The 25,675-nt window shown below is 38.2% G+C and overlaps 1 protein-coding gene and 1 long non-coding RNA gene across 2 annotated transcripts in view; one reads left to right on the top strand and one right to left on the bottom strand.

The window, feature by feature from the left end:
- Positions 1 to 2,755: 2,755 nt before the first annotated feature.
- On the bottom strand, positions 2,756 to 4,573 carry SMIM30 (small integral membrane protein 30). Its single transcript, XM_027772270.1, has 3 exons — positions 4,512 to 4,573; positions 4,068 to 4,170; positions 2,756 to 3,630 (listed from the first exon to the last, which is right to left on the bottom strand). The coding sequence occupies exon 3, from the start codon at positions 3,599 to 3,601 to the stop codon at positions 3,422 to 3,424; it is 180 nt and encodes a 59-aa protein (XP_027628071.1). The 5' UTR covers positions 3,602 to 3,630; positions 4,068 to 4,170; positions 4,512 to 4,573; the 3' UTR covers positions 2,756 to 3,421.
- Positions 4,574 to 4,661: 88 nt separating this feature from the next.
- The window catches only part of LOC114007964 (uncharacterized), a 37,397-nt gene continuing 16,383 nt past the window's right edge, over positions 4,662 to 25,675 (top strand). Inside the window, exon 1 of the long non-coding RNA XR_003549536.1 lies at positions 4,662 to 4,758. This is a non-coding gene — a long non-coding RNA (uncharacterized LOC114007964). The remainder of the gene's footprint in view (positions 4,759 to 25,675) is intronic.

Raw genomic sequence — 25,675 nt, 5'->3', positions numbered from 1 at the left:
TGGAAGGTTCATGGAGAGAAGTAACCAGGTGACCCTGGACATTTGCCTCCATCTAGCAGTAAGGATGAAGCATCCTCCCTTCCTGTTAAGAGGCCTGCTAAAATACATTTAAATAAAGTCCAGAGCCTTTTTAACACAATATCCAAAATGTCTAGATAACAATCAAGAAGAAGGAAGCTCATAACTTAAATGAGAAAAGACAGTCAGCAATCTTAACAATGAAATAATAGAAGCTGGAATTGACAGGGATTTTGAAGCAGCCATCAGAATTGTGCTTCAATGAATAATCACAAATATGCTTTAAACAAATTTAAGTCTCTTTAAAGAAAGAGACAAACAGAACCAAATGGAAAATTCTTAACTAAAAATACAACAGCAGAGTCAGTGAATCTGAGGATATAACATTAGGAATTACTCAAATTGAACAAGGAAAAAACAACTAAAAATAAATAAGTAGACAACTAGATAGAGCCTTAGGGCTGCCTGTGATTATTAGTATCTAATACTGGGTACTCAAGTCCTAGAAGAGTAGGGGGAAAAGTTGGGCTGAAAAGCATTTGAAAAAGGTAATAGCTGAAAGTTTCCTAAATGTGGGGAAAGACATAACTCTACAGATGCAAAATCTCAGCAAGTTCCAAATAGGATAAACCCAAATATATCCATGCCAAAATATAAGTCAAACTTCTGAAAACTAAGAACAAAGAATGTCATGAAGGCAGTCAGAGAAAAATGGTTCAGGAAAGGTACCGATTTGGGCATTAGGGGAATATGCTAGTTATTACAAAATTACAGAAAACAGAAATTAGTACTGGCAAGGACCTTAAGTTCTTCACTTGTTGATATCAATCATTACCCTTTTGCCCTTTTCACTGAACTCAACCCAAGCTCACACACACAGCACTTTCTGGATATCTACAAATTATGCTGGGCACAGAGGTCCATATATGGAGTTCTCATTTCTGCTCTAACTGTTCCATAGCAGGTGTTCTCTTTTAAACCAAATCAAGACATTCTAGAATTGGAGAGAAGCTAAAAAAAAAAAAAAAGATATGCATAGACATTTGTAATTTGGGATTCCTGGATGGGTTTCAACTTTGCCAACACCTGAAATTAATGTAAAGTTCCAGCAGACGAGGGCATTTTTTGGTGGAAACACAAATAAATTTCATCAGATTCCTTTTTGTTTTTTGAGGTTTTTGCCTTAGGGTGCTTATGCTCACTAGAGTAGGACAGGGGAGACGGAGACAGTGAGGAGAGAAAAATTCCTTCCCCCCTCAAAAGGGGATAGCCACACAACAATCCCTCCTCCTCTGTCCTCCTCCCTGGAACTTGGGTTCACACACACCCACCAGGTCTGGGGCTTGAAACGTGGTTGGCCATGTGAGTCCAGTGATATAACCACTATGCCATCTGCTGGCCCCAGATTTCATCAGATTCTTAAAGAAGCTGACCATCTATACAAGGTTAAGAGCCACCGCAAGGGTTCTTGTTCTTTTTAAGCAAAACCATGTAACTCAAAACAGATGAGAAATGAAGCTATTTTTGGAGGAGGTGTCCGCATCACATCCATCACAATTCCTGCATGCTTCAAGAATTGTTTTCAAGGGGAAAAATAGGAAAATGGTAATTTTCTAATTCCTCCTAGGCACTTCTAGAAATACATTTTCACTAAAGAATGTTTGCCTGTCGTCTTATTTTGAACATTTTAAAAATAGTACCTGGAGGTGACTGAATGACTACTGCACAATGATTTAAAACACACTTTAGATTTGATTTCTCCTATCCCAATGAAAAAATTCAGACATGCAAGGAAGCAGCAGAAGCCTCTCTGTACTAATCTTGCAACCTGTATCATTCTTTTCCTTCCCTTTCCCATCCCCCAAGAGGATGTACAATCAAGCTCTATTAATTACTGATACACGATGTGCAACTGCCAACTTATCCAAATAAAGAAGGTCAGTGCTTTCTCTGGGTTAAAAACAACAAAAAATCCGCAATGACAAAATCAAATCTATTCAGTGTCCACCTCTTTATAACATGGTCATCTTGTTTGTGCTTTGTATGAATCCCTCATGAGAGTCAGGTCAGCTCACACCTAGAGAAATACGCAGTCAGCAGGATTTTTGGTTGTTGCTGTCTGTTTTCTGATGGAAATAGAGGCTCCCAATGTCACCTGGTGAGCTAGAGACTGGTAATGTATTACGGGAAAAAAACTTTACTACTTACTTCCAGTGAGATGCTAAAGTAGTTTGATTTACTCAAGACTATTTTACGGTGGCTGTATCTAAGTCTCATCAAATGCCAGGAATAATTCTTCTGCTCAAATAAGTTACAGCAGTCTTCTTAAACCAATGCTGTGCATAACAAGTTATCCTGGGCTCTTGAAACAAATGTAGACACTGATCCATTAGTCTGAAAAGGATCTGAGTGAGATTCTGCATTTCTAACAAGCTTCCAGGTGATGTTTCTGGTTTGAGGACACTTTCAGTAGCTAGGTCAGAGAGAGTATGTCTCAACTGGCCGGTGTGCTAATCAGTATAGGCTACTACATTTTCCTTCCATATCTGTGGATAGTCTACCAGCAGCCTCTTCTATTACCCATTTTTCATTAATTATCTCTCTTCAAGCCAGTGTGATCAGTTAACAAAAGGCATCTCACTTTTTCCACTTAGCTTACAGGTTGTCCATGCAGATTAAAAACAGCATCCCCCCTGCCCCCCAAAATAAAAAATAGAAATGGACACCACAGATGAACTTACAACATAATGGGTTTGTATTTAATATAGTACTTCTCACCATGAGAATGTGACCTAATTAATTAATATAAAATTTTTGTTTACATTAAATCTTTTTCCATTTCAATGTTAATATAAAGTTTTTTTTAAAATTAAATCTCTTCTCCATTTTCATATTGGATACATTGAATACATTTTCAAAACTTTTGTCCTACAGAGATAAAAGTTTAAATTTTTAGCTAGTTGACACCTAAGAACAATATTGACTCGAGAGATAAAACAAAAATCCAATAAAAATATGAAGACTTCTTATTGAGTCAGGAGGCAGTGATTGTAACTGAACAGTCGGCGACTTCCCTGGATTCTGGACAAGAACTTCCTCATTTCATGTGCTTGACAATAGTAACACTATGAAATATTACTTATGTAAACGCTAGCCATCTTACTTTGACCTTTCTAACCAGCAAACACAAATTATAGGCTGCATTTTTAAGTGCATTATTTGTTGTAAAAAAATCATTTTTCCCCCTACTAAGACATCAATTTGTTCCCATTTTATGAGAAACAGCTAAGAATGTGAAAGTACCCTATACCATTTGGGGAAACTCAGACATCAATGCTCAGGTTTAGCCTCAACTACACAAAGGTTTTTCAGGGTGAAGCTTGATTGTGAAGGCCCTTCAAAGTCATATCTGTCCATTTCTCTTTCGTGCATATACACCTAAGCAAGCACAAATGCCTGTGATGCTGAGGACCACACCTAGCAAGAGCGCGATGGCATCTCCAGCTTCCACAGCTTCCACAACAGGCAGCACCAAAAGCAGTGAAAGAAGCACTAAGACCAATTGTGTTGAAACTGAGGTCATGGTGTTGGGATCTTGAGGGCTGAAGGTTCCTAGAAATTAAAGGTGGAAACAAAAAAGGAACCATTAAAAATTCTCATCTTTTCAAACTATGAATACATGACAAGTAACAGTCCACTCAATCTTTTAAATTAGACTTTATGAATCATTTCAAATCCACCTCCTCATTTTACTGCTTAAAAAATTGAAGCGAAATAAAGGCACTTAGAAACAGTCATCTGAGGCTAATCTCATTTCTTAACAGCCTACACCCCAGCAATTTTCCCTCAATAATGCCAACACCATGTGCAACATCAAACAGAAACCGAAGATCAGTACATAGTTAACAACAAAAAGAAAAAAGTCTTAAGACACTGACTTGGAAACTTAAAACAAGCCTGGTGAGTAAAAATTATATTTTCTTAGGATGTCTCCCGTCCCAGAAAATGCAGACAAATCTGGCAAGTTATGGGGAATTAATAAGACTTACCGAGAAATGGTGTATATATATTTATATAAAATCCTATCTTATTTGAAATATTCCCTTCTTGGAGCTCTGGATGCAGAGGCTAAGAGGTTCCACGTGACACCGCCTATTATTGGGAAGGAGGGAGAGGATTTAAAAATTATTAGTATTACTTTAATGAGGCAGCTAGAATCGGTACAGAGCGAGGAGGCTGGTAGGGAGAGGAATAAGTAATGAGTAGAGAAAACAGTTTCTCCAAGAAGAGGGAACTACACTTAAAAGTTGATCAGTTCACCCGGAGGAAAACCTAAAAAAGAAACCAAACCAACAGACAAGTTCCTTACAGGACTTAATATTAAAACTTGTAAAAGAATCTTTACTTTGGCCTGGCAAGATGCAAATCTGCCCCCTATTTTACAGATGCGATGGGGCAATCGGGTATACTTTGGAGACGAGTTCGTACATTACCTTCCAGGAAGCAGCCATTACAGGAATGGCGAGGTGGGCGGAGTCTTCAAACTACATTTCCCACAATCCCCTCGGCACCGACTCCCATGATGCACCGGCGGGTTCCCTTGTAATTGGCTGAAAAAGTGCTGATCTCGCTCTCGTGCAGACAAAGAGGAACGAACTCGCGGGGATTTCCCATGGCCAGTCGTTTTACTGTTAAATACATGGTTTAGTGTATTTGGACAAAAGCTCGCTTGAAAATAAGGTAAAAAAAAAAAAAGAAAAAAAAAAAAGCGCGTGTGTTCTACTCTGTTCAGGGTGTCAAGACTTTTAAGTATTGATATCTTTTTTCTTCGACTGAGGTGACGTAACCGCTGGGAGAGAGAAGCCGAATAGGACCCATCAGTTTCTGGTGCTTTTGATTGAGCTAGCAATTTTCAACATTTCAGAAGCAGGGAAGTTCCTGTCGCATCTTCCAAATGTGCCTTATGACTTTTTTTTTTTTTTAAACCAGTGGAGGAATACCACATTTAGTAAGACATTTTGGAAAATGATTAGACTATTTATAATCCAAAGCAAAGTTTAGAAAAACGGTTTAAGCCATATAAGCAGATCTCTGATGACTCAGTTTCTACAGTTTCCGAGTTTGTCATTCAAGAGTGCACTTTAGTAATTCCTTCCAAGTCATGTCTCTGTGAGCTTCCCATCCCGAAATGTCCCTAAGTAGTTATAAAAAGATGTAAAAATGATCACTTTTAAACCCTGAGACAAGAATCGATTATTTGCGTGCAATATGTGTTAACCCTTTTTGAAAGCCTTTCAACTCTTTCTGAAAACCTTTCTTGGATCCTAATGTCTGTAAAGTTCTCACCCAACCTTTCTAGTCTTTTTGTCTTCTGGGCTCTATTTACTGACTTGACGATTTATTTGACACCCTTTCATTGTAAATTATTAATGATGCAGATTGGAATGAAGTCACTGCCTGTCTGCCCAGTTCAGTCCATCAGATTAGCATATATTCCTGTATTTTGTTTTTATCCTTTTTCTTACACATTCCTAGGTTCTCTAGTCTGACAGGAAAGATTTATATTCCTGGCACTTAACACAGGATGCTCAGTAATGTTGGCTAATGATAATAATTATCTGATTAGATAAATGTGTCCACAAGATTTAATGAACATCCAGGAGATGCCAAATAAACTAAACCAATGTGTCTGGCAAGTCGAAAGTCTGAGGATTAACTGCACAATAATGTTGGTAGCATTCCTTCTCCAAAATTGATTATTTTAACAGGTTCTTTCTAATTGCCTCATTTATTATGAACTACTTTTAATTTTGTATCTTTCTATTTAAGTTTATTTGAAATAGGAACCATTTTTTGTGGCTTGAAAAATAGTCTTGTGTCCTAGTGTGAACATTTTGAGGACCTGATTTTTCCCTATTTATTTATTATTTTAGTTTACTGAAGTTAGCAGAGAGTACTTTATAAAGTTTGTGTTAATATTGACTTGGTTCTAGGTGTATCAACCTTGAATGTAATGGATTGGCTTCCCATCTGTGGCTAGGAAGATGCTTTTTTTGTTGTTATACTAAGAGGTCACTTAATGTCTTGGCTAATCAGAAAATGCATGGCAGAAGTTTGTGCAGGGATGTCTTGAGTCCAGATAGTTTCAAAAGTAAAATTGTTTACCTTTTCCTAACCAGCACTCTCACCTTCCCTCTGCCATAGTCAGGTAGTTTAACAAAGGTAGTGCTTTATATATATTTTGTGTGTCTCATTACAATCCTAATTTTCAACTCAGGTGGTTTTCTAGTTCTTAGGTTCTCTCTTCTTAGTACCCAAACTAGTCATTAATAAAATATATCAGATCGGGGCCAGCAGATGGTGTAGCAGTTACATTGCTGGACTCCTACATGACCCACTGCAGATCCAATCCCAAACTCGGTGGCTTAAAACTTATGCCAGTCGAGTATGCGTGCATACCCAAGATCCCAGGAGGAGAACAGAAGAGAAGTGATTGCAGTGTGGCCATTATCCCCTTTAGGGGGGTGATTTCTTGCTCTCTATTTCTTTCTCTCCCTCTCTGGCTAGCGCACACATCCTAAGGCAGAAAAACTCTTAACAAATGTATCAGATCATTTACTGCTTTGCTCAGAGTTCTCTAATTCCATCACATTAGGGAGGACTCCAAACTTCTCATCTAGACCAGCAAATCCCTGCGTGCACTGGGTTCTGCCTTCGCCTTTCATATAATCTCATCACTCATGCTTCTTACACAGTCACATTCACTTTTTTGCTGTCGCTTTAATATACTGATTCTGTTTTTCCCTATTGACTTTGTCCTTGCCGTTCTCTCTGCCAGCAATACTTTCCCCAAAGACTTTTCTGTATCTGTTTTCCTTAGCATCATTCAAGGCTCTGTTCAAATGTTGCTTCCTTCCCTGAATACCTCACAAAATATCTGTCCCATTTTCATTAATCACTTTCCCATCTTATTTTTTCCTCATAATATAATTTCTATCACTAATTGAAATTATATTATGCTTTTGTTTACATGTTTACTAGCTAAATAAATATATTAAAGCAAAAATTCCATCAGGATTAGGGAGTGTTTCAGTCTTGTGAAACACTGAATTCCCAGTTGCTAGCATAGTTGCTTCCATGAAAGATACTTAGTAGCTTGTGAATCAGTGAATGAATGGATTAGTATCAGACCAGAACTTCATTAATATTTAGTCTCTGTGGATAGTAGGAACTGCTTTGTAAGTAAGAAGTCTGCTTTTGGGTAAACTGAAGATGCTTAGATAGAGATTGTTTTGAATCTTCATTCAAAATTTCAGTCTCACAAATGTTTCCATAATATTAATAGTTAGACTTCACATCTGTGTATATGTGAGATGCAGTAGCATCTAAAACAGGAATGTAATTTGTTTAGGAATCTGTGTGATGCTCCCTACTTACTATTTCTGCCCATGTGGAACACCAGGATCTTAATGATAAATGTTGCTTGAGTCTACCAGGATACATTTTTTTTTCTTCTTTACACTACTTATAAGGTTTCCTTTAAGTGTTTCTTAGTGTTGGAGAAGCAGTACTGGCAGTTTTTTGTGTGGTAATCTTTGTTGTGCAGATACACCATTGTAGAACATTTAATATCTGTTGCCTATGCTGGCTAAATGCCAATAGCATTCCCCAGTCAAGAGGATAACAACCAACTACCCTCACCTGTTTCTTTTCTCTTTTTTTTTTTGGAGAGGTTTATGCAATAGGACGCATGTGCTTGCCAGAAAGACAGAGAGACAGAGACACAGAAAATGAGAAATCACCCCCCAGGTGAGTTTAAGCCACCGGGTCCAGGGCTTGAACCGCAGTAGACTACATGGGAGTCCAGTGACATAGCCATTATGCCAACTGCTGGTCCCACTCTCACCTGTTTCTAAATACTCTTTGGTGGAGGATACTTCTAGTTGAGAACCAACTCTAAGCTTAACGCAGGATTTCATGAAGTAAAAGGTAGTTAATAATAGGATATACCCATTTCTACATATGTGTGCATGTACATACATACATATATATAAAAAGACAGTGTAGTGTTTGTAGTTTAAGTCCTCTTCTGTTATGTAGGTTTTTTTTTTTTCTTAAGAGAGATTTTTGTTACAGGACATGTGTGCTTGCCAGATGGACAGAGAGATGGAGAGAAAGTAAGAAATTACCTCCCCAGGGGGAATGGTCATGCTACAGTCCCTTCTCCTTCATTCTCCTTTTGGGATTTTGGGCATGCATGCACATGTGCCTGGCATGTGTTTCAATCCTCTAAGGTCTGGGTACTTGAACCATGGTTAGCCATGTGGGAGTACAACGCCTTAACCACTACACCATCTGCTGATCCTGCGTTATGCAGGTTTTATGTTGTCTACAGAATCCTTACTATGTCCCATCAGGATCCCTGCCAGACAGATTTGACCAATCACTTTCTTTCTTTTTTTTTGAGAGGTTTTTTGCTATAGGGCGCATGTGCTTGCCAGCCAGACAGAGAGACACAGAGAGATAGAAAGTGAGAAATCACCCCCCAGAGGGAATGGCCACACCACAATCCCTTCTCCTCCATTCTCCTCTCGGGATCTTGGGCACGCACGTACACATGCCCGGCGTGAGTTTTAAGCCACCGGGTCTGGGACGCAAACCACAGACGACTACGTGGGAGTCCAGAGATATAGCCATTACGCTAACTGCTGGTCCCTGACCAATCACTTTCTTATAACAATGCCAATTCAGATTTCTGCTTCTATATCTGTCATTCACTTAAAATTTTAAGCTGCAGGGAGGAAACATAATGTAGTATAAAAAATATTAGCTTATTCCCTTTCTGTCTTTAGGTAGTTACTTAATCTTCCCAAGTTTGTTTCCTTCAAAAAATGTGTCCTATGGAGATAAATGAAATATTTCTTAAATGTCTACACCTTATCAGAACTCAATACTTGTCAATTCCCCTTTTAATTGTATTTCTATTCCCCTAGGTAATGTTTAAAAGTTAGAGTCTCTAGGGTCAACTGCTTGATTGAAACCTTCGCTTTATTGTTTAGTAGCTGAGTCACTGTAGACAAGCTACTAAACCTCTTGAAGACTCAGTTTATCTGTATTCTAAGATGGGGTATAATAGCACCTACTTTGTGTGTTTATTATGAGGATTAAGTGAGTTAATTCCTGGACTTAGTAGCAGGCTTTGCAGTAAGCCCTCATTAAATATTAACTATTGTTACTATTACTCAGGTGCGTGAAATGTGGGGTCTGCAGGTTGTAGCTATGCTCCGTTGGGAATGTGTTCTGCGCCACTCATGGCATATTGAAAATGCCTGTAGAAACCTTGGGTTGCAGAAGCATTGTAAGCTTCCAAGACTTAGGTTGAGAGTTGACTGAAAGACACTTCTCTAGTACACTAAAGCTGTGGTCACTGTGGTAGGAAATCATCCTTCAGGGGTTACGTTTATGTGTAAAGACATTCTCCACTCATCTACAGTCACATCATTCATTCATATTAGGTTGAAGAGATTTTGAAAATATGGTTGAGAGAGTCTATATACAGATAAATAGCATCAAGAAATCATTCATCGGGAACCAGCAGTTAGCGTAATGGCTATGTCGCTGGACTCCCATGTAGTCGACCACAATTTGTGTCCCGGACCCGGTGGCTTAAAACTCACGCCGGCCGCATGTGCGTCTGTGCCCAAGATCCCGAGAGGAGAATGGAGGAGAAGGGATTGCGGCGTGACCATCTCCCCTGGAGGATGATTTCTCGCTTTCTGTCTCTCTGTCTCTCCCTGTCTGTCTGGCAAATGCAAGTGCCCTATAGTGAAAAACCTCTCCCCCCCAAAAAAATAAAATAAAACATTCCTCTGTCTCTCCCTGTCTGTCTGGCAAGTGCAAGTGCCCTATAGTGAAAAACCTCTCCAAAAAAAAAAAAAAAAATCATTCATCTTGAGTGATTGCTAAGGCCTCTCAAATAAAATTCAACGAGGAAACACTCTTAATTCCTTTTAAATTCCATTTTTTAATTATAGCAGATAATGTGTAACTCTATACTGCTTTTTCCATAAGTTGCAGCAAATGAAAAGGCAATGTTAGAAGCTTTGCTAGAAGAGAATTATAATAATTGAGACTTATAGGCTTAGAGGGATGAATTACTTCTGTTATAAGGTGATGGGATAATTAATTGCAGAGCCTGCAGGACAGAAGGAATTTCTTTTGTGTTACCACTGAGCAATGGCCTCCACACAGTGTTGAGCAAGGTTTTACCTTGGCACCTTGGCTTCACTCAGGCCCACTGACTGAAAAAGAAAGGTGAACATTATTTTTAAAAACCTTATGTAAAACATATTTGCTTGTATATCATGGATGAAGACACTTTATTTTATCAAACAATCATGTTTTGTTTCTTTTTTAAAATTTTTCTTTGACTTGTGAGTCCAAGGTCATAAAAATGGTTTTCTGTAGTTTGTGGTGTGTACTGTATTTGGAAGTGTCAGCTCAGGGTTTCAGTATTAGGTGATATAGATGCAGCAAATAATTTCTGGAATACACTGACTATGGTCATTTGCTTTACTCCTTATTCTCCAACCTGCTGTTTGATTGTTACATGCCAGCACACAGTTTTAATGAACTGTTATTTTCTAGCTGTAACCTAGATTTAGATATTCATCTAGATCACTGCACCAAATTAACTGCAGTGATATGTGTGGTCCCTCTTCTAAAAGAGAAAAATCACTTACTTAGCAGTGATAGGCAGATAAGCAGCTTCTTCTTTGCCCAGCAAATACAGCTGCAAGTTCTACTTGGGAACCTGTTTGGTAGCAATGTGAACCATCATTCTTCTATTCTTCTGAAGCAGTGCCATATCCATTGTTTTCCTAAGCTGTGTGAATGCAAAAAGATCTTTATGTAGTTGTCCTTTTTTTTTTTTTTTTTTTTTTGTCAGAGGTTTTTGCTATAGGGTGTGTGTGCTCTCCAGAAAGACAGAGAGACAGAAAGTGAGAAATCACCACTCAGGGAGGGTGGTCATGCTGCAATCCATTCTCCTCGTGGGATCTTGGGCACACACGCACATGTGCCCAGTGTGAGTTTAAGCCACCAGGTCCGGGACTCGAACTGCAGTCGACTATGTGGGAGTCCGCGACGTAGCCATTACGCCAACCGCTGGTCCCTATAGTTGTCCTTTTGCCATTAAGTATCTAGACATATGGAATCCAGAGTTTAGTCTTTGAATTTAAGGATTTGTAAGCCTATACAGTCCTTTATTAAAATAGAGAACACTAGTGATACTAGTGATACTCAAAGACAAAGAACATTACTTTAGTTATTTATTAGAACAATGGGGGGGGGCGCATAATTTCCCAAGTCAGTTGTTGCCAAGAAATGCTTTCAGATAAGAAAGGAGAAGTGGATTCTGGTCATTGTGTAACTGTTAGAAATGACTCATTGCTAGGCCCTGAAGGAAGGCACCTCTGGGATCCATCAGAAGAGACAGGATAGGCTGACATCAGGTTTTTGTGTTGACTGGTTGGGTGTCAGGGAATTTGTAAAACCCAGACTTCCTCATTAGTAACTGAGTCAAGCCAAGTGAGTGGAAGCATTTTACTGGAGCTTCACAATTAAAAAAGGCCAACCTAGAGCTAGCCAGTATTTATCATCAATAATAGGACATTCATCACAGAGAACATTATGTTAGGGCTAACTAATCATTAGGCTAACAGGATGGGATAAGCTGCGCTTTCTAGAGCTATTCGCTGTAGCAGAAAAAAAACACCTGTTGAGGCTAAATTCCTTGTGTGTCAGCATTTTCCATAGGTGAATGGGAGAACTCCAAAAGGCCATTTTTGATATGGTTCTAGGTGCCATCTAGAACCTTTTGGAATGTAGTCCTGACTCCCACCAATGAACCTCAGTTTAATGTGGGAATCGACTACACACATGCACCTATAAAGTCCAAGAAGGTAGAGAAATTTCACCTACAGGCATGATAAGTTTGTATTTTACTTACATTGCTGGGCTTCTGGGAGTAGATTAAGGATGCCTAGATGACACAAGCTAATAGTTTTAGAAAATTATTATCTCTTTTTATAAATCCCTTTATCTACAGTAATAAACCGATGAAGTATATAGACTTTGAAGATTGTTTCAATTGGCCCCAGATTCACATCTTTGACTTAGTAACTTTATGAACTTGTGAGTATTATATATTGGATCATTGGAAAAGTCATGAATTATTTTTTTAATATGTAAAAATGTGTCGTCAGATAGCAACAGATAGTATAATGGTTATGTCACTGGACTCCCATGTAGTTGACTGTGGTTTGAGTCCTTGGCTTAAAACTTATACTGTGTGTGTGTGTGTGTGCATGCCCAAAATCCTGAGAGGAGAATGGACAAGGGATTGTGGCATAGCTATCCTCCCTGGGGGGTGATTTCCTGCTTTCTGTCTCTCCGGTGAGGGTATGTGCCCTGTAGCAAAAATCTCTCTCTCAAAAAAAATAAAAGCGTCATGACTTTCCCAACAATTCAGTAACTTCTTGAAGCTTGAGTTTCACATCTGTAATAAAGAAATTGCCGGTCTTTATAAGATTGCCGGTGCAGAGTAAATGAAGTGACATTAAAATGCTTTAGTATGTTCAATATAAATGTTATTAGCAACAGGCTAGAATGTTCACAGACATGTAAGTTGCTGATAAAATAACATTAAGTGCTACATAAGGAAATTTAAAGTCAGAACTAGCTTACCTTATGGGGCAGAGGCAGGGGAGGATGAACAGATTTATTAGAGAAAAAAAAATTTTTTGGAAAGTATGTTTTTTCTGAGAAGGAATTATAGTGTGGCCATCCCCACTGGGCAGTGCTTTCTCACTTTCCCTCTTTCTCCTCCAACTAGTGTACATGTCCTATAGCAAATTAAAAAAAAAAATAAAAAAGAGAAAAGAAAGAAAGAAAATAAGACCTTCTTAGAAAACATGGGGTAAGATTGATTGATTGGCATTTATATGTAACAAACACTTAAGATAGTGACTTGTGTGTACCTGAAACTATTTTACACATTAACAAATGTAAGTCCTCTTATTTCTTAGAATAATCTCTAAGAGAGAGAGGCATGGTTAAATGATTTATCCAAGGTCTTGTGAGTTATGATATAGAGTCAAGATATGAATCCATGAAATCTGACAAAAGCTATACTTTTAATCGTTGTCCACATGCTATTATACAAAAATGTCCACAAGATCAATTAGCATTTTAATTTTCTGGAAATGAGGTGCTCTAGTGTCATTTAGGAAGCCTGATAATAGTGACTCATTGTGGGTGTTCGTGTACTTCCCTTCAAGCCCTAGATTAGTGAATGAATAAATGACAGTGTTCTCTTAATTTATCAATTGATTTTGAATTATACAATAACTATATACAAAAAAACCACTTTTAAAAAATTAAAGCATATCTGACCCAGACTTAGAAGCATACTGATCGATAAACAAAGATGTTACATGTCAATGGACATAGATTGTGAAGTGTCAGCAAATCTTGACTAACTAGAAATCAGAAGTTCATATAATATACAAAACTCAAAGAAAAGGAAAAAGGACCCTTTGGAAATCTTTTTTAGAGGTCAAGAGCTTAAACTAGTCACTGCAGAAATGTAGGGAGTTTATTAACTGTACAGTATGCACAGTTCATAAGGAAATATTAATTCCTCTGTATAGACCAGGTGCTCATTATGATTAAGAGCTGGTAACCATGGAGACAGACAGCATGAAATTTATAAAATTAAAATCATACCAGATAGAAAATGCAAATAGCATGGGAGAGTGAATCATGCCCCAACTGGTCTTAGCTTGATTTCCCATGAATCTGAAGACTTAGGGAATTTCTCTTTGGCTATTTTCTGAGTAAAATAATTTATTTTGAAACCATAAATTTCTACTTTGGGTATTTCATAATGTTCATTTATAATGCATTTTATGTAGTCTATTTAGACAAGTTGGAATGTATAACAAGGGGCTAGTATTTTCATAGGTAAATAATATTGGGAAAATGGTGACCTTTAAATTGTTCTTGAAAATCTGAATGAATACCTAAACCTTTTGTGTAGACATTTATTGTGAATTATCAGTTGACATATTGTAAGAGGTCACTTTTTGTTTCTTAATTTATTTCTTTCGCTAAGTCATATAGATGGTCCAAGCGGAGAACTTTTTGGTATAAACACCAGCTTCTCTGTCATGGAATGATTTATTTATCTCTGAAATGGTCAGCCTGAGAGCAACAATAAAGTTTCTTTACTCTTGCCTGTAATATTTTGATTGTTTATAAATCTATTCCCTCAACAGATTATGACAAGAGACTACTTGTCTATAGACATTTTAAAAGTGATGTTGTTTGACTTAACAATCTTCATACATAATAAAAAATTATGACAAGAGTATCTTACTTTTTGGAAGAATAATTTTACTCAAGGAGGTTGTCAGATTTTCCACTTAAAGTAAAATTATTTTAAAGGTGGAATAGGTGATATTAATATATATATGTATTAATATATAGATGTACAAATAGCAAAAAATAGCAATATATACATATATTATATATGTATATATAATATATATATGAATAAGTCCTGTATGAAGCTATTCAGTTTTATTTGATTGTGACTTGGACCCATTTTAATGTATTTTAGGCTCTTATTTCTCAGGAGAATCGAAGTAAGTAGTTGGCCTCAATCTGACAGTCAGAGTGAAACACTGTTTTTATGAACATGCCTGTCAACACTAGTGAATGTATTAAAGTGAATGTGGTGTGCTATATAAGAGCAAGGACATGATCTTTTTTATCTGCATTGCATTGGTAAGAACCTTACTAGAATACTCTACCTGGCTTTGGTTATCAGGCTTTTAAAAGATGCTATAGAAACAGTATAGGACACAGGGAAGAATGACACAAGTTATCCAAACTTTGAGTATTATCATTTGCATCTCAATTACATAAGATTATTTAAGATATAAAATTTAAAAACAAGTTTTCTTTTTTTTGGAGAGGTTTTTTTGCTATAGGGTGTGTGAAAGACAGAGACAGAGAGACAGAAAGCGAGAAATCACCCCCCCCAGGGGGATGGCCACGCCACAATCCCTTCTCTTCCATTTTCCTCTCAGAATCTTGGGCATGCACATACACGCGCCCAGCGTGAGTTTAAGCCACTGGGTTCGGGACTTGAACTGCGGTCGACTACATGGGAGTCCAGTGACATAGCCATTACGCTAACTGCTGGTCCCCAAAACAAGTTTTCTAGGTAGATCTTAGGTTCATCTGATCTTAGAACTTTTGTCATTAGGGAAAAATAAATATTTGGGCCAATTGTTTGGGAAGAGGAGACACGGGGCAAGTGAATAACATTTTTTTTTGAGAGATATTTGCAATTAAGGCATGTGAACTCACCAGAGAGACAGAGACAGAGAGCCAGAAAGTAAGAAATCACTGCCCAGGTGGGATGGCCACACCACAGTCCCTTCTCCTCCATTCTTTTCTCGGGATCTTGGGCACTTATGTACAAGTGCTTGGCCTGAGTTTCAAGCCTATGGGTCCATCAAGCATACAGGTCCAGGATTTGAACCACGGTTGGCCACATGGGAGTCTAGCGCCTTAACTACTATGCCACCTTCTGGCCCCAGAATAACATTTTTTAGCTTTTATTTATTTATTTTTTAATGGGCTGAAGGCATGTGTGCTCACCAGCAAGAGAGAGAGAAAAAACACAAATTGCAATGAATATGGTAATGGCTCAGTCCTTTTTCTTCCATTTCTTTATCCCATCAAGATTTTAGGCATGTAGGCACATGTGCCCAGCATATTTTTCAATTTGCCGGGGATTTGAACTACACTTGACCATATGGGATCTGGCTCCCTATGCACAGGGCTTAACCACTGTGCTGTGGTACCCAACTACATATTTAACTTGATTAACAACAGCATTTAATAAAATCCAATTAGATTTATCCAGCTTGCTTGCATGGACCTCTTTTCAGTTATAGATAAAGTGGGAAATACAAAATTTTTTTGCTATTTCTACATCTATCAAATGGCATTTTTTATTTAAAGGTGGAATAGGCGATATTAATATATATATGTATTAATATATAGATGTACAAATAGCAAAAAATAGCAATATATACATATATTATATATGTATATATAATATATATATGAATAAGTCCTGTATGAAGCTATTCAGTTTTATTTGATTGTGACTTGGACCCATTTTAATGTATTTTAGGCTCTTATTTCTCAGGAGAATCGAAGTAAGTAGTTGGCCTCAATCTGACAGTCAGAGTGAAACACTGTTTTTATGAACATGCCTGTCAACACTAGTGAATGTATTAAAGTGAATGTGGTGTGCTATATAAGAGCAAGGACATGATCTTTTTTATCTGCATTGCATTGGTAAGAACCTTACTAGAATACTCTACCTGGCTTTGGTTATCAGGCTTTTAAAAGATGCTATAGAAACAGTATAGGACACAGGGAAGAATGACACAAGTTATCCAAACTTTGAGTATTATCATTTGCATCTCAATTACATAAGATTATTTAAGATATAAAATTTAAAAACAAGTTTTCTTTTTTTTGGAGAGGTTTTTTTGCTATAGGGTGTGTGAAAGACAGAGACAGAGAGACAGAAAGCGAGAAATCCCCCCCCCCCAGGGGGATGGCCACGCCACAATCCCTTCTCTTCCATTTTCCTCTCAGAATCTTGGGCATGCACGTACACGCGCCCAGCGTGAGTTTAAGCCACTGGGTTCGGGACTTGAACTGCGGTCGACTACATGGGAGTCCAGTGACATAGCCATTACGCTAACTGCTGGTCCCCAAAACAAGTTTTCTAGGTAGATCTTAGGTTCATCTGATCTTAGAACTTTTGTCATTAGGGAAAAATAAATATTTGGGCCAATTGTTTGGGAAGAGGAGACACGGGGCAAGTGAATAACATTTTTTTTTGAGAGATATTTGCAATTAAGGCATGTGAACTCACCAGAGAGACAGAGACAGAGAGCCAGAAAGTAAGAAATCACTGCCCAGGTGGGATGGCCACACCACAGTCCCTTCTCCTCCATTCTTTTCTCGGGATCTTGGGCACTTATGTACAAGTGCTTGGCCTGAGTTTCAAGCCTATGGGTCCATCAAGCATACAGGTCCAGGATTTGAACCACGGTTGGCCACATGGGAGTCTAGCGCCTTAACTACTATGCCACCTTCTGGCCCCAGAATAACATTTTTTAGCTTTTATTTATTTATTTTTTAATGGGCTGAAGGCATGTGTGCTCACCAGCAAGAGAGAGAGAAAAAACACAAATTGCAATGAATATGGTAATGGCTCAGTCCTTTTTCTTCCATTTCTTTATCCCATCAAGATTTTAGGCATGTAGGCACATGTGCCCAGCATATTTTTCAATTTGCCGGGGATTTGAACTACACTTGACCATATGGGATCTGGCTCCCTATGCACAGGGCTTAACCACTGTGCTGTGGTACCCAACTACATATTTAACTTGATTAACAACAGCATTTAATAAAATCCAATTAGATTTATCCAGCTTGCTTGCATGGACCTCTTTTCAGTTATAGATAAAGTGGGAAATACAAAATTTTTTTGCTATTTCTACATCTATCAAATGGCATTTTTTACTCATTAGTTCTTACAGCCTCACATTTCTCTCTTCACAACTTTATTTTTTAAGTGTGTAAAATCATTCTAATGATTTCTATCATTAGAAATGTAGAAACATGGGGACCAGCAGTTAACATAATGGCTATGTCTCTGGACTCTCATGTAGTTGATCGTGGTTCGAGTCCTGGACCTGGTGGCTTAAACTCATGCTGGACATGTGTGCATGCGTGCCCAAGATCCCAAGAGGAGAATGGAGGAGAAGGGATTGCAGCATGGCCATACCCCCTGGGGGGTTATTTCTCACTTTCTATCTATCTCTGTGTCTCTCTGTGTTTCTGGCGAGTGCATGTGCCCTATAGCAAAAACCTCTCCAAAAAAAAAAAGAGAAAAAAAAGAAATATGGAAACATGATTTCTCAGGGAAAACAGTCTTTCCCAGCGCTGAATGGGACTTTGAATAGCAAAATGTACAATATTCTCAGTTTTATAAAAGAGTATTGCAGTCATGAATTTTATATGGTTATTTCTTATAACAACCTTCAGTCAAAGATTAGGACAAAGCATTAAATGTAACGAAATGAAGGTGATCAAAAGGTGTTGTGTGGTAAGTTCTTAAGATATACCTTTCTATGACACATTAATCAAGGATTGGCTTTTATAAGACCTTGGACCTATCCTCCCCAAACATTTCTTCTCTCAGTAGGTATTTGGAAGGCAGCTAGATAGCCTGGAGTGCTGGTATTCTAAATTGCTGGCAGAGGGCTCATCCATATGCTTTGCAACTGAAAGCAGCAAGTAGCAAGATAGTTATCCTTTAATGAAAATTGAGCAGCTCTAACAAGTGTTCTTGCCACATAGCTATAGCTGTGTAAAGTGGAGCTTGGACTCAGAGTCCTACTTTTTTTTGGTTATATCACTTATTTCTCAGATTATTCCTGGTATTATAATGTCAATGTAGTGGCATTCCATAAATACTTAATGAGCAAAGTAAAAATTAAGACTTTAGGGTTTTAGTCATCATAAAGCTTAGTTTGAATCAACATCATCAACATAGCCAACAAAACAGTGGATGTGATCTAGGGCTGTTGGAATAGGTGTGTATTATCTAGAGCAGGGAGGGAACATTTTATTTTACTCTTACCAGTTTGGGCCATAGCCATCAGTATATTCTTTTATGGGCTACTCAATTTCAGAGAAATATAAAAAACTAGATATTTACCAGGATTATGACAAGACTAGAATCATTAATTGAGAAATATAGTTGAAAGACCATGGACCAAAAGGAGAAGACTCAGTGAGGCTGTCTGCTATTTTTGTTGTCTCATATGCTAGGAGAGGCCCAAAGGAAAAGAACTGGGCTTGTTCTAGATGGCAAGAGGGTAGAAGTAACAGAGGGGCATGTTTTAGCTCAATATAAGGAAAAGCTTTCTGATGTTCTAAGAGGGAATTGGCTGCCTTAGTGAGCAGTGAACTCTTGATCAGTCAGTAGGTTGGCTTAATGAACACTTGGCTGAGATGTACAAAGGATTCAGACTTCAAAGGGCTGGTTGGGTTAGATATCCTTGAAGGTTCTTTCTGAATCTGACATCCTCTGATTCTCTTATCTCCTCCTCCCACCCACCCCCAAGTCCTGTGCTAGTTGTCTGGTGCTCATTATAAGGGCTTGTTTCAAGAGTCTATGAGACAGTGCTATTTATCTTTCCAAAGGCTTTATTCTCTGAGTTTAAGAATTTCTGTCTTTCTTTCCTTCAAACTGGGAGGAAAAAAATTGGACTTTTTATGTATTTATGAAAACTTTTACTATTTTGATAGTATTTTACAAAAATATTATAATATTGTTCATATTTTACCAGCTTGTGTAGTTGCTACTATTTCATAAATTATTATGTAGGCTAAAGTATATACATGAAAAGTGGATTATGTATATTTTATTTAGACTAGCAAAGGTTTATAATCTGAGGATCAAGATATAAACTTGATCAAACTTTCGAGTGTAATGTGTCCTTAAAATGGATGTCTTATGGAATACCTATAAAATGTTACCCGCTGTGTCTGACTGATCTTAACAGACTGTGGATATCATAGCAATATACCATATCTTTCTGAATGGTAAAATCTTAGACAAAAGTAGATTTTCATATTTCTTCTTATCATAGGTTTACAATTGCTTTTCTGGGCTGCTTTGTTTTAATTTTTGAGTGAGAAGGTCCTTTAAATATTGAACATTAAGGTATATTTGACTTTCGAGTAGTTGGTAGCAAAATATGTGTCCAGATTTAGAAGCATTTGATCTGCTTATTACATTATCTAGGTGCTTAGCTGGGGAAGTAAAACCTGAAAAACAAAGTCAAAGATTAAATTTTCAGTTCCCTCTCAGCATCTAATAGTATATTCCAGTATTTTTATTCCTAGATAAACATATTAACATATTACATGATCTAGTTTTAGCTAAGTTAAGCCATTGAATAAATGGTATCAAAGATTCTTACAAAAAGGATGTGGGTTTAATATAACACCAATCACTCAAAGAATTGTAAAGTGAATATTACGTTTTAATAAACACAGCCAATAATGAGCTTCAACCGTTTAGGTCTAGTTATCATTGTACACAAGATTTTTTTTTTAAGCTTGTGACAGCCATAACTAAATTTAGAACAAGATTTTTGAATCATGGCATCAATACATGTTAAGGCAGGATTTAAACATGTTATATAATTTTCTTGCATTGACTTTAATTTAAACATTGTTGTTAAAAAATACTTTAGTGCGGGATCAGCAATTGGCATAATGGCTATGTCTCTGGTCTCTCATGTAGTTGATCATGGTTTGAGTCCTGGACCCAGTGACTTAAACTCATGCCAGGCGTGTGTGCGTGCCCAAGATCCCAAGAGGAGAATGGAGGAGAAGGGATTGCGGCATGGGCATCCCCCCTAGGGGGTGATTTCTTGCTTTCTGTCTCTCTGTCTCTCTCTGTCTTTCTGGCAAGTGTACGCACCGTATAGCAAAAATCTCTCTCTCTCTCAAAAAAACCCCAAAACCTTAGTGTGAGAAAATAAATGGAATCATTAACAAACTAAAGTTATATTTCATTTTTATTCATTTATTAAACTTTTTTTTAATGTTTTAAAAATAAAACATGAAACTGGAGACCAGCAGATGGTGCAGCGGTTACATCGTTGGACTCTCACGTGGCCGACCACGTTTGAATCCCAGATATGGTGTCTTCAAATGACAACAGGCTCATGTGTGTGAGTGCCCAAGATCCTGGGAGGAGAATGGAGGAGAAGGGATTGCTGCATGGCCATCCTCCCTAGGGGGAATGATTTTTCACTTTCCCTCTCACTTTGTCTCTCTATTTTTCTCCCCAGCAAGCACACACTAGGCAAAAACCTCTAAAAATAAATACATACATATATAAACATAAATAAGTAAACAAACCTACTGGGGGGCCAGTAGATGGCATAGTGGTTACGTCTCTGTAGTCCCACATGGGCAATTGTGGTTTGAGTCCCAGATGCTGTGGCTTGAAAATCATGCTGCGTGCGTGTATGTATGTGTGCACAAGATCCCTGGAGGTGAATGGTGAAGGGATTATGAGATGGCCATTCTGCTTGAGTGATTTCTCACTTTCCCTCTCACTATATCTGTCTTTCTCTCTGGTGAGTGCACACACTCTATGGCAAAAAAAAATCTCTAAAATAAACAAACAAGCAAACAAACCTACCTAACTGGCTTGGTAATACATGAATATAATTTATTAGTTATATGTGTGCGTGTATGTGTGTGTGTATATATAGTGACTGTTCAAATATTTTTTACTCATTAAGATACATATTCTTGGCTGGTCCTGAAGTATAGTGGTTAAAGAGATTTCTATTTCCTCAAAATATGATTTTCTCTAATCTATAACTAATCATTTGGGTAACCAATGAGTGATCAGTGTTGAATTATATGAAATGTTTTCCATTTTGTAAATGGCATGTCCAGTTATCAGTAGATAAAAGACTACATGACTATGAAGCATCTGAAGAGAGCAGACATTGTCTCCCTCCCTTTGCAACAGAACAGTGGGAGGAGGAGCCTGCGTTGACTCTTCTCAGTCAGTTCCTTTTTATCCTCAAGTGTCGAATTAAACCTTTTTTATTTTTAGTTGAGATTAAAATAGGATATTCTAGCTATATTGTTGGTGCCCCTTTAAGACACTCCACCTACAGGATCTTGTCAGGCCTTCATTTACACAATAGCATGTTATGAGAATCAGGTCTTAGATTTCCCCATACAAATGTTCTTCCAAAATCCTTCCTGGGTTTTCAGCCTTACCCACCTTTCCCCACTAGAGTGGAGCATCCATGATATGTCTTATGGTAATAGGGAATGCCATGTGGCTTGAAGGCTTATGTTATGGCAGAAGAGTGTAGTTCTTGTCCAGATAGACATTAAGGTACTGAGCTACATTGTCTAATGGAACACAGGTTTTCTCATAAAGCTGTGTGTTTTATAGATTTTCTATAAAACATGAAATATTAACTCTTGATTTATACTATATATTCAGTGGTAGTTTCTTCTTTTTTTCCCTGATTGATCTTAAGGTAGATGTTAGGCATTAAATTTTTTTTTTTTTGAGAGGTTTGTGCTATAGGGCATGTGCATTTGCCAGACAGACAGACAGAGATGGAGAGACAGAAAGTGAGAAATCACCCTCTGGGGGGAATGGCCACACCACAATCCCTTCTCCTCCATTCTCCTCTCAGAATCTTGGGCACACACACACATGTGCCCAGCATGAGTTTTAAACCACCGAGTCTGGGACTCGAATCGTGGTCGACTACATGGGAGTCCAGTGACATAGCCATTATGCCAACTGCTGGTCCCAGGCATTGAATGTTGATACTAAAATTTCCTATCCTATAATCTCTCTCTTTTTTTTTTAAAGACTTATTTAATTTAACTTAGTATTTTTTAATTTGATATAGGTCATGTTTACTTAACAGAGAGACAGAGAGAGAGAGAGAGGGAGAGAGAGAGAGAATATGAGAAAGTAGGCTGCCAGGTGCAGAACTGGAACCATGGTTGGCCGTGTGGGAGACCAGCATCTTAACCACCATACCACCTGCCGGCCCTCCTATAATCTGTTGATTCAATATTTTATAATTTTTAAGGCACGTTTACACTTTAAAAAAAGCCAAAATTCTTTCACTATCTCTTTCTACACATGCACATACATACACACATACACCCACACACAATTATTCCTTCTGTTAAGGTGACAATTATTTTGTCCAGATATGGCCTTAGTGAAGGCTAGGCCAGGGCTGGGTACATAATTTTCCAGTCCCAATACAAAATGAAAATGTGTTGCCTCTTGTTTGAAAAATATTAGAATTTCTATATAGTGATGACAAGGCATTGAACTTTCTTGGTTCTTTTCTAAAGTGTAAGGCCTGTGTGACTGCAGAATTCACATGTGCATCGTGCCCTAGGCGAGGGTCCAGTGAATCAAACCTTTATTTAATGATGGTAACTTTCCAGTGCACTTTGATTTCTTTCTTTTTTAGAGATTTTTGCCAAAGGGCACATGTGCTTGCCAGAGAGACAGAAAGCAAGAATTCACTCCCCAGAGGAGATGGCCACACGGCAGTCTCTTCTCCTCCATTCTTCTGTCAGAATCTTGACATGCACACACACATGCACCTGGCATGATCTTTAAGCTGCTGGGTCTGAGTCTCGAACTGCCGTCGACTATATGTAAGTCTAGCAACATAACCATTACAACCATCTGCTGACCCCTCCACTTTTCAAAGTCTAGCTCCACATTTCTAGGACATCAGATGCCTCACCAGGCTCAAGGCCTGACTCAAACCCAGGACAGACAGTACCACATAGGATGAGGTGCGATTGGTGGTTCTGAAACCTTCAGAACCCTTCTAGAAAAAGTGCCCATGGCTAGGGCCATTACCTGCTGAAGCCCCATGGGCCACATTAGGGACTGAGGAATCTGCCACATCCCTTGACCCTGCTTCACTGGGCTTTCTTGGAGCTCTGAAAGGGGGTAGAAAGTCAGTGTAGCAACCAGTAGCAATCAGGGTGGGGACATGTCCAGGCCTGGAGCTATTCTATTGGTGAACTTAACAAAGCCAAGAAAATAGTTCTGGTGGCTTCTCCATGTGCTGGGAGTCCTAGGAAGACTTAATGTGGCAAGCTCAGACCCAGTTAGAGTTCAAGATTGGGCTGCTTTTAGAGTTAACTTCCTATCAGCCTTAGAGTCCCAGGCTCCTACAAAACATTAAAGAATGGGTCTCTGCTCCATTGGCATCTGGCCCTTTACCCAAGTGTAGGGCTCTGCTATTCAGTTATCAGAGCCACTGTCAAGTTAATTATTTACTTATGCTTGACAGAACTTTCTATTTAAAAAAAAAAATCCAGAAGATTCATTTAAGCCTTTTTCTGGGTAGCAGTTTCTACCTACATATAAAAGTTATGTTTTCTGGGGCCATCCTGGTGGTGCAGTTGGTGTGGTAAACTGAGCTGCAGTGCTGGAAGTCATATGGCCAGGTGCGGTTCAGATCACTGGGTCAGGCTGAAAATGTGCTGGGTCCGGGGTACAAGCCCAGGATCCTGAATAGCTGGGGGGCTGGGGAAGAGGGTGGTGATATAAGCAGATTCTATCACGGTTGTTTTTCCCTTTTTCTCTCACTCATGAGCTTGCATATGCTATTATGAATATTAATAGATAAGCATTAAAAATTATATTTTTTAAAAAGGAAAGCATGTCACTCTTTTTTTGCTGTTGTGCGTGATCTAGTTAGGGAGTTTTCTTTGTGTTCATACACTCTAGAAAAGAAGCTTAGGTTTTCATCAACTGAGAACCTGAGTCAGGTGAACCAATTAAGTTAATTTATACTTTTTAAAGTGTTGCTAATAAAACAACAAAAATGACAAAAACAAAACAAATATACAACAACAACAAAACCCTCAAACTGGTAAGCCTCTTGTACCCTGTGGATGGGATAAAAGAAACAGTGATTCCATGGCAACTTTTCATTAATTTTCAAAAGGAGATTTTAGAGACTGATTGAGGACAGGAAAAACTGATTTTATTGTAATTATTCTTTTATTTTGATCAGAAAAAGCTTAACTGGTTCTTTTTAAATCCAACAAAATAGGCTTCTTATATCTTTGAGAACTTAGTGATCTATTGTGGACAAATCATTTTGTTCTTATGCTCTTTCAATTATAATTTCAGTGGGATATGAGAGAATATTATTCCTCTTATGATAGGAAGGTGATAATATTAGATAACTTTTAATACCAATGAGACAGTTCTTAAAGTTTTGTTTCACTTAAATGGAATTGGAACCAATTAATGATGGATTATTTTCTAGATCTTGTTTCAACCTCCATACATAGGTTCATATCTCTAATGTGATGCTGGAACTAATACTAAAATCAGTTACTAATGAAGTCAGCAAAACTATTTGCCCTACATAGTTATTGACTTGGGTTTTAGATTAAGTTGCTTGGAAATAGAGCTCTGAGATAAAGGGAGTTGCATACAAAAGTTTTTTTTTGGTATATGCTCTCCAGAAAAGCAATTATGAGGCAATGAGAAAAAGCGTATTGGGCAGAGGGGGAAGCTGGCTCACAGTGCAACTGAAGGCCCAGTGGAGTCTATTGGGAATTGGATATCCTCTCAGAGTTCTTAAAGATTGAATCAAGGGGACCTTTACTCATCTGCATGAGTTGGTCATTGACTGTGCCTCTTTCCTGGGAAGGGGCGTGACCTTAAGTGTCCTTGCTTATGGCGAAGAGCAATTTTCTGTGAGAAACACAACTATGAGCTTTTTTATTTCTTAGAGAGGTTTTTGCTATAGGGCCTATGCGCTCGCCAGACAGACAGAGAGAGACAAAGGGACAGAATGCGAGAAATCATGCCCCAGGGGGGATGGCCACGCCGCAATCCCTTCTCCTCCATTCTCCTCTTGGGATCTTGGGC

Source organism: Tupaia chinensis, unplaced genomic scaffold (genome assembly GCF_000334495.1).
Source record: "Tupaia chinensis unplaced genomic scaffold, TupChi_1.0 Scaffold000264_1, whole genome shotgun sequence".
Classification (NCBI taxonomy): domain Eukaryota; kingdom Metazoa; phylum Chordata; class Mammalia; order Scandentia; family Tupaiidae; genus Tupaia; species Tupaia belangeri.
The sequence above is the reverse complement of the archived record's forward strand: the minus strand, read 5'-3'. Positions and strand labels throughout refer to the sequence as shown.